Here is a 9,396-nt window from a genome sequence, read left to right as displayed (position 1 = left end):
ATTCTACGCAGATGTGCTAGGCGTAGAAGTCGTAGGAGATTCTACGCGGGTTTATTGTTGGTGTTGGAAAGTGTCTCCAAGTGACTGCGGGGCTGTATAGTACACAGATGCTCCGGTCAGCCAAGAAGCTAGTTCCTAGGCCGCGTCTACAGAAAGCTCTGCTTAGATGAGTTGCGATGCAGCGGGTCGTCGTTGAGTTTGTGGTTGAAATTGGAACGAACAGTTGGTGATGCAGGTCGTCGTAAAGTTTACGGTCGAAACTTCAACGAGGAATTAGTGTTACTGTCGTAGATATGTGGCACTCGGAGGTTCTGGTCGGCCAGGAGGTTCCTAGCAGCGTCCACAGGAAGCACAGATGTGTGTGGTGATCATCATTGGTTTTTGGTTGAGTCCGTGTACGTCGAGAAGATGCTTGAATCCATGGGCGGTTGTTGTGGTTGCTATTTCGACATTCGGTGTCGTTGCGGCTGCGGGTGATTATATGGTCACTTTTGTATCCGAATTCATCGAGTCGTAATTTTTCAGGCGGATACGGTGAATTTGTAACAGCGGCAGTTTGATGTCGTACATATGTCTCAGTGGTGGTAAGACAGGCAGAAGTTTCCATTAACCTCAAAATTTTCAGTTTTTATTCCCAACTTACTTTTTGGAAACACGCATAGGTCCGATCCTGTGTCAATCAAAAATTGTGTTTTCGGTACCCCGTCGGTAACGAAAAGGCCGCCATATGTCGGACTATTATAATTAAAGGATACTATTATAAAATATATTACACATGTGACAGCCTATTTTCTCGAAGATTATCGTTATATTACTAAGACATAAGATAAAATTAATTTCTGTCTTACTCAATGTTTACCAGTTATTTCATTATTATTTGGACCAGAAAAAAACATGTTCTTTTGACTTTGAATTTATTTAATTCCAAAAGTATGGCCGAAAGTTATTTTTCATACATTATATAGTTTTGAAATTGAGAATTTATTCAGTTCCAGGAGCTGGTTGCAAGTTCAAATGGTGGCTAGCCAATGGAGTATTGCCTGGTAATGGGGCAACATGAAGAGATCCTCTGGTAGCAGCGACGTATCTAAAATTGAACAAAAAAATAATAAAATTGTTTGAGAAGTAGATTATCTAAGGTCTAGATTTTGAATTTATCTTACCCGGGTTGGATAGCTGGTGCTGGAGCTACGTATACTTGAGGGGCAGCGTAGTAAGAGATGGGGTGAGCAGCATATGGGGTCAAATGGGGTGCATAAGCGTATGGGGTCAAAGCAGGGGCAGCATACGCGTGGTATGCTGTCGGTGAAAGAACAACAGTGCTAGCATGAGCAACTGCTACGAAGAGGAACGCTACCAAGAGGAACTGAAACATAAATTAAATTGAACACATGCCGATGCTTAACTTTGAGCTTATAATCATATTTTAATGGGTAAAGCAAGTATTTGAAATATTTTTAGATTAGTTTACTTTTAAATATCAATTTAATTTAATAAAAAATAATTATTATGTGTTTTTAAGTAGATCATATTTGCATGAAATAAAATATAGAAATAATAGACACTACTAACCTTCATCTCGGAACTCGTAAGTATACAACTTCTTGTTTACAAGACTTGTATGTACAGACGAAGCTAGTCTGCTCCTTTATATACCAATTAGTACAGGAACAAAATCACAACAAAACAAAAATCCTTGAAAAACTACAAATCAAACCGGCGTCAAGCTATTAATTTTTAATTCGCATTTTAACATTCAATTAGTCGCCGATTATATTAGAGGATTTTTTTTTCAAATTCGTTCCAAACATTATTAGCTATTGTATAGATATGCAATAAATTCAATAAAATTATGCATTTAAAATGATTTACCATTTTTTCTGAATATTATTTTCTGAGACTTTGCTTATAAAGTCTCAGTGAAAGTGTTTTTTCTATAATAACGTTCCGGCTAAAATATGACTGGGGAAATGGGAGGAGATCAACGATTCTCTTCTTACCCCAACCCTTAACCAATCATGAGTGAGCAATATTCTAATATCCTATTACAATATTCTGGATTTTCTAAATAATCATTATGGTTTGCATAAAACCGGAAAAAAATATTCTATATACATAGTTCTACAAAACAAAAGCTTAAAGCGATCATATGTGATACGAAACAGACGACGAAGTCTTCACGATAATATGTTACATGATACTTTCTCTCAACATTTCTTAGCTTTAAATCTTGTTCGTGCCTTTTAGATAGTTTATTACAAACAAATATTCTATTCCGCATGATGCGCATATGTAATTTATTTATTTATCAAATCTTCCGTCGTAACCTAATAGGCGTAAGCCCAATGCTTTACAATTGGGTAAATATGTACTAACTGTTATGATAAAATCTACAATTAAGTATTAACCACCAGACTGAAAAGTCTGAGAATCGATGGCATCCATATTAATAATTACAAATTATTATGTGTAATACAATTTATAACCAATAGATGTCAGTACAACTTAAGCCAGTTTTTAATATCGCATTTTTTTATAAATAAAATTTCGTGCCGCTGCTGGGGCTCGAGCCCGTAACCTCAGAGATGCTAATCTGAGACTTACGGACTACGCTATTCTGTTCTTAACTAAAACCAAAGTGAACATACTGAAAAATTTAATATTTCGTGTAGAAATACAAATTGGGTTAAAATTATTAATAATTTGTATATTTTTTCTTATTTTAACAATATTTTTATTCAACATTTAAAAAATAATATTTTTATTTATCATGTCATTATGATTATTAATTTATAAATAAATATCGTTTATTAAAATATTGTCGAATGAAATTACATTTATATTTTTAGTTTCAGTCGAAGTAAAGTTTGTAAATAAAATTTACGCCGGTTTACTGCGCTGGCATAAGTTTGTTTTGTATTAATTTATTTAAGCTTTTTATATAAACAACACACTGGACAATCGAACGAGAAGACTCTTTGCTATATGTAACACTGGGTGTTTACAAAATAGCGTAACATAAAAATAATATTTTTTAAAAACATAATTTATTTATAATACATAATCGTAAAATTCCTAATATAAACCCAAAATTGTAAAATTTAAATGTTGTATTTTATAAAACCAGACAATATAAATCTGTTATTACATATTTTAAATAAATATAATAACGTTGAACGAGAACAAAAAGTACAATTAGATAAAAAGGACCTTTTCAGGTCTTTAAAATATTTTAAATAAAAATGTCATAGCAGCCCAAAAATATTTTGAACATTCCCCAGAAATACTTTACAGTATAATGATAATTATTTAATAAAATAAATATTTATAAAAATGTTGGACCTCGGTTGCTCGGATGATTTAAATCGGTTTCTCTATTTATTTGAACGATCGTAGATAGTTTGTATCCTATGGCGGTCGATTGTCAAAAAAATATTTCACCTCTTTTGGGGATTCTGCTCTTCACGTTATTTATTAATGAATTTTCTTGTTCAATTAAATTTAATAAATTCAAGGCGGTTAGTAAAAACTTTTTAAACATAGTATACTCCAGAAGATCTCTGTAGTCGACCTTGGTACGTGGCAGGCGTGGTCAGCTGCAAAACTGGTCAACTTCAACGCCCACCGGCCGTAGAGAGCAAATTCGGTATCACTGAAAAAGTATCTCATCCGGCCTTGAAGCGACAGCATCATCAACCGTTGACTTCCAAGGTCGAGTCTTGACTACGAATACCACACCTTGTTGTAAAGCGATCGATCGCTACGATACTAAACCTTCGTGTGGCATCCTGAAAGTAAAGAAATTGCAACACTTTCGTGCTGGCCTTCATGATTTATGAGTTCATCTACGACTTTTTCCATCTCGAGAATTGCATTGTGTGCATGATATGTCAAATTTTCATTGTATTTACTATTCCATTATATATAGTGCTTTATAATAAAATTCTGGCACTATAATTTGCTGAATAAACTATATATGAACAACTAATTATTCATCAACCTAAATAAAAGAAAGCATTTGGTATAGGTATATTCTAATTGAATTTATAAAGATAATAAATTATGCAATATTTAATCTATAAAACAAGGACAATTCCATAATAATGCTTGAAGTCAATACAAATAAAAAATATATAAAATTATTAAATTGAATCCCATAGAAATATGCAGTGCGTTATTATTGTCTCGATAATTTATATCCAAGTGCTTTCAAGATAAACTTACTTGGACAGAAAATATCTTGAAGAACTTCTTTTAATAGGGATAAAAATATACTTAGCAGCAATGTGTTTTAAGGATATAGTTTGATAAGGATATGTTTGCCTTATAAAAAATATTAGCAGTAAAAATGCAAATTCAAACTGTAAAAATCAATTGAAAAGTATATACAGTTGCTCTTGAACTTTACAAGTCTTTGTTTAAATGTCCTCACATTAATCAATTATAAATAATCTAGCTCAATGAAATTCATTAGATTTTATTAAACTACATTTTTGCAAGTTTATTCATTCGATTGCTCTTTAAAAATCTCAAAACAAAGCAGTAAGAATATCACGTACACCACTTTTTTAATAAACCAGAAACCAGTAATTGACATTTTAAACCGTCTTAAATAAAACAGCATCCAAGAACTGGATCATTTCATACCGGTCGCTTGTATTATAAATAACTCGTTCGGTGGCTATCGTTCAAATAGATACTTATTAACTAATTGAATATTTACGACTAAACCGTGGAAGTCGCTAGGCTACTTTTAAGTGCGCTGTTTAATATATTTATTTATATATCAAATTAAATAAATTTTATTTAAATAATAAACCAATAAAATCATTATAATAATAACATAATTATTTTATAGTTATACATAAAGTTATTTTCATTAAATAAAACCACATCTATAAAAAATATTTGCCAATCTCTTTATAGTATACATCTTCATAGTTTTACATTTATATATGTAGTCTAAAAGCATAAATTTATGATTCATAATTTATTATTTTAGTTTATATTGATAATATATTTTTATTTATTTAACTAGTGACGATTTTATTATATTGTATAATATAATAGAAAAAAGTTATTAAAAAAATTTACCTCAGCATTTCTCCTTTTAATCTACGATAGCTACTCTTAAATTATCTGCATATATGTGTGTGGTTTTAATCTAATACTTCTCTAAAAATTCTTTAAGAATATAACCTTGTAAATATGGTAGATAAATTTGTAAGCAAGTCTGACCCAGCATCTCGTTTCAAAATGACGGTTATGCAAAAGTCGTTACTTACTGCGTAAAATTCTAACAAAAAAGTAGAGTTAAAAATGTAATATTATAGAAAAATAAATAAAACTCAAATTAAAAAAAATCACAAATTTATTTTTTTGTAACTTATGGGATATAGCCGTTTTTGCGACTATTTCCATAAAACTATTCTAAAAAATAGATATTTTTAATGAATTAGTAGTAAGTCAAGTTCGTAAGTAAGGCTTGTTTAAAGATATGGGCCATGGAAAAATTTGATAAAAAAAAACAAAATATAGTAAGAAAAACTCGAAAAAATAATTAAAGCAAAACGTTTATAATTAAAAAAAAAACAAATTGAATAAATTGTATTTTAATATTTTGTAATTGAAATATGAAATGTAATTATTTTGTTACTAAAAAACTGCCAAAGTTTTAATCAAATTTCAGCAAAATATTTTTGAAATATAGTTTACTAATTTTGCTAGCCAACCTTGTTTCAAAATGCCGACTTTTAAAAAATCATAACTCAAAAAGAAAAAAACGTAGAGAAGGCAAAAATGTTCAAATAAATTATTTTTTTAAATCAATAATAAATACGATATAACGAACTTTATGACTATAATAACTGCCGTATTTTTATTAGAATTTAAATTGAAAAAATTAAATTAAAACAAAATATAAAGTAAAATAAAAAAAAAAAATTTTTTTTGAAATGTAAATAAAATACAACGAATTTTATGAAAGCGACAACTACCGTAAATCAGATTTACTTAAAACTATAAAAATAAATCTATTTTCTTCATCATATTGCTTCAAAATGGAGGTCATTAAACCTTTGAACGGTATCGCCGTACCTGTACGGCGGTTGATATTTCTGTTTTGAAGTACCTCAGATAGTCATATATTACCATATAAAACTGAAGAAATAATAAATAAAAAACATTATATTTATATAATATTTTTTTTTTATTTACTTTGATGTAAATGATTTTTCTAAAAAATAATACTAATGTTTTTTTATAGAAAATAGTAAGAAATAAATTAACATAACAAACAATATTATTTATTAATTTCATCAAAAATATTGAAAGCTTCTGAATTTACAAAAAAAATACACATAAGTAGAATAATATATAAAAAATATATAAAATAAATAAAGATATTTTGATTACTTAATTACTATTAAAACACATTTTTGTATTTTTTATGATTTTTCACAGATTAATATTTTTTTAATTTTTAAATCGCTGCCAATAAAAAAATAATAGTGCAGATTAAACAAAAAAATTAGGACAAAGTGAATTTTTTTATAAAAATCTTATAATGACCACAACAGATGCTGTTGCACAAAAACCAGTAAATCCTGTATATTTTCATATGTATTTATTTTATATATAATATATAATAAAAAAAGTTTTTTTTTGTTTTAATTAAAATTGTAAAACATTTTTGTCTGTTTGTTTTTCTGCAAAATGTTTTCATTGAGCTATAATTTTTACAATATTTTCGATATTTTTATAATTTAATAACCATACATTTAGTTTAAGTATATTGTTCTTCTTTTTAACTATTTTTTTAAATCAAATTATCATTCAAATCAGGAGTCTCAAACTGCTTTATACATACCGCCCACAAACGTAGTAACAATTAGTGAAAATATTTTTAAAAGTTGTATTTTTATTTATACATATATAGTCAAACATGCGAAGTTATATAGCAATGTTTCAATTTATGAAGGAAAAACAAAATTTGTAGCACCGAACAAAAATACCCATCGCCCACCATGGAAGCATGAATCGCCTACTAATGGGCGATACGAACCAAATTGACGACTACTGATTTAAATTAACAATCGTTTTCACATTCTTTATTACATCGCATACAATTTAAATAACAATGGTTCCATACTTTTCGTGGAATATTTCTTCCTAAAGCTAAACTCCTGTATATTATATTATATATTTTTAATTGTTATTTCTTATTTGGAGATATTGTTGTTTTTTCAGATAATTTTATTACATCTTGAATTATGTTAACATCTAATTAGTTATGTTTTCAATTTATTTTACTGTATAATTATTTTTTTTTATTTCATTGTACCACGGATTTTTCAGAACCTAACAAAATACATTTAATTTCCCATAAAATGTTCGCTTGAAACTTACGACAACAGAAAACATCCATATATTACATAATACATTGTCAATACATAATAATTTATACTTGCTATAAAAGTAACTACTTAAATGAAATGGTCTATGTATACACATTTGTAGACATTATAGCAAATAATTCCAATTTTATCGCCGAAAGGAATTTAATCTTTCAAATAGTTTACCAAAGTTTTCTTTAGAAATGTTTGTCATCGCAATGCTTTGTCTTATCGTTGGCGAATTATTGCAACATTAGCAATGGACCTGATTAAAAACAACACGAACAAGGTTGGTTAATTATTACGCTGCAGTAATTTCCAGGATACCCCAAACCACCCTATTGCGTGTTACTTCCTCCCCTAAGGTTGCCATGACTTGCAGCAAATGTAATATAATTTATTTTGTTTTTGGGTGACCAACATATTACTGTAAAAACATGTTTATAAATAAAAATATCTACAGTTTTTTTTATATTAATAGCTAATATAAGAAACAGTGTAACAGATAGGAAACTGCGTGTTTAAATCTCATACTATTACAGAGATATTTATGTAAGTATGTTACATAATAATATCGAATATATAATAGATTCAATACCCACGAAGCAATTGCGATCAAAATGAATGAATATTCAAATTTATAACCTTGAATCAGTTACAATAATTTCTAAGGTAAAGGTAGTCTTATATGGTATGAGTTTATATGTAAGAAGCTGATGACGCAACCCTTTTCTAATTATACGTCATATCGATATAATATATAATATAATAATACGATATATCCGTCAACATGAAAAATGACAAGTTGCTTTTCCGAAGTTGTTTTTTATTTGATATAATATTTGTACTAAATAATTCTATTATATTCTTTAAATATAATACAATTATTTAGTACATATAAGACCGTTCAAGAAAATAAAGTTGCTTTATATTCTGCTTTAAGTAGTTCCTGACAAATGTTATCGAATAATTTTTAAAAGTCGGTATATACTAGGTGAAGATGGATTGTAGAAGCAAAGGACTTCGAGGGACATTAGAGTTTAAAGCCCGTGGAACAGCATGGACGAAAACCATGTTGTTGGCCCAATAAAGCCTGTGGACAATGATTAGAGATGTCTTATGATTTTTTTGTTTGCTTCTTTATATGTAATTTTTTTATGTATTACAATAATACAATTATTGTTTTTGACTATCGTGACGCATTGGGGTAACCTGTTGAATTACGATGACCTTAATTTAATTTAAATAAATATATTTTTTAATTATATTTAGAAAAAATAAACAGACCGCTATATACAAAATAGAACAAAAAATCTCTTTATTTAAAACCTTTAAAAACTGTGACAATTGCTGTGTACATTCTGAAGTTTCTTTATAATGTTTTATATAAATTTTTTTTACAATAGTAGAAATATAAATATTTTAGTTCTTGAATACGGTTAGTATAGGTAATCAGTAATTAAAAATATTTGATAAATCAGGGATTCATAAACTTATTTTTTTCAAATATTTTTATTTAATAATAACGTAAAGTATGGGACCACACAAAATCCCTCACTACGACCAGAAAAAATCACATAAATAACACGCAAGTGTTATTATTATAAATAGTCATTCAACGAATACTTCTTTGATATGAAACGGTCACAGAAAAACAATATATATATAACTGGAAGACATTTTCCGTTACATATACACAATTTTTCGACCTCTTAGTGCCCATCAAGCAAATGTCACTTTCTAAAAGCGTATAGTTATTTCGCTGTTTTAAGAAACGAGTAGATTAATTAGCTGGGTGATCGCTGCATGATTGTGATACGTCAGCAAGCTTTGAAGCCATACGAAGAGACCAGCAGACGCCCGTCCGCCCGTCATGGACGCTCGCACTAGAGAGGGATCGACTTGAGCCTCAAAAGGACCTCTGATGATCTTCCACCGACATCATCCCTTCGCCAACATCTCCACCACTGCTCGGAGAAAAAAATTCTCCCATCATAGTCTG

General features: G+C 29.0%; 1 protein-coding gene across 1 annotated transcript; it reads right to left on the bottom strand.

The window, feature by feature from the left end:
• Positions 1-900: 900 nt before the first annotated feature.
• Positions 901-1,625, bottom strand: LOC148237312 (uncharacterized). The gene is made up of 3 exons (XM_088206070.1): positions 1,573-1,625; positions 1,164-1,366; positions 901-1,087 (listed from the first exon to the last, which is right to left on the bottom strand). The coding sequence occupies exons 1-3, from the start codon at positions 1,576-1,578 to the stop codon at positions 982-984; spliced, it is 315 nt and encodes a 104-aa protein (XP_088062196.1). The 5' UTR covers positions 1,579-1,625; the 3' UTR covers positions 901-981.
• Positions 1,626-9,396: the final 7,771 nt, after the last annotated feature.

This window comes from Plectrocnemia conspersa, unplaced genomic scaffold, assembly GCF_051122295.1.
Source record: "Plectrocnemia conspersa isolate PC_06_02 unplaced genomic scaffold, ASM5112229v1 ptg000002l, whole genome shotgun sequence".
In the NCBI taxonomy this organism is placed as follows: domain Eukaryota; kingdom Metazoa; phylum Arthropoda; class Insecta; order Trichoptera; family Polycentropodidae; genus Plectrocnemia; species Plectrocnemia conspersa.
This window is presented reverse-complemented; position numbering and strand designations above follow the sequence as displayed.

What these genes read in the sequence shown, in the direction of transcription:
- LOC148237312 (XM_088206070.1), bottom strand. An exon ending in GCACCAGCTATCCAACCCGG is followed by an intron (nt 1,088 to 1,163) that starts GTAAGATAAATT and finishes GTTCAATTTTAG; the next exon opens with ATACGTCGCTGCTACCAGAG.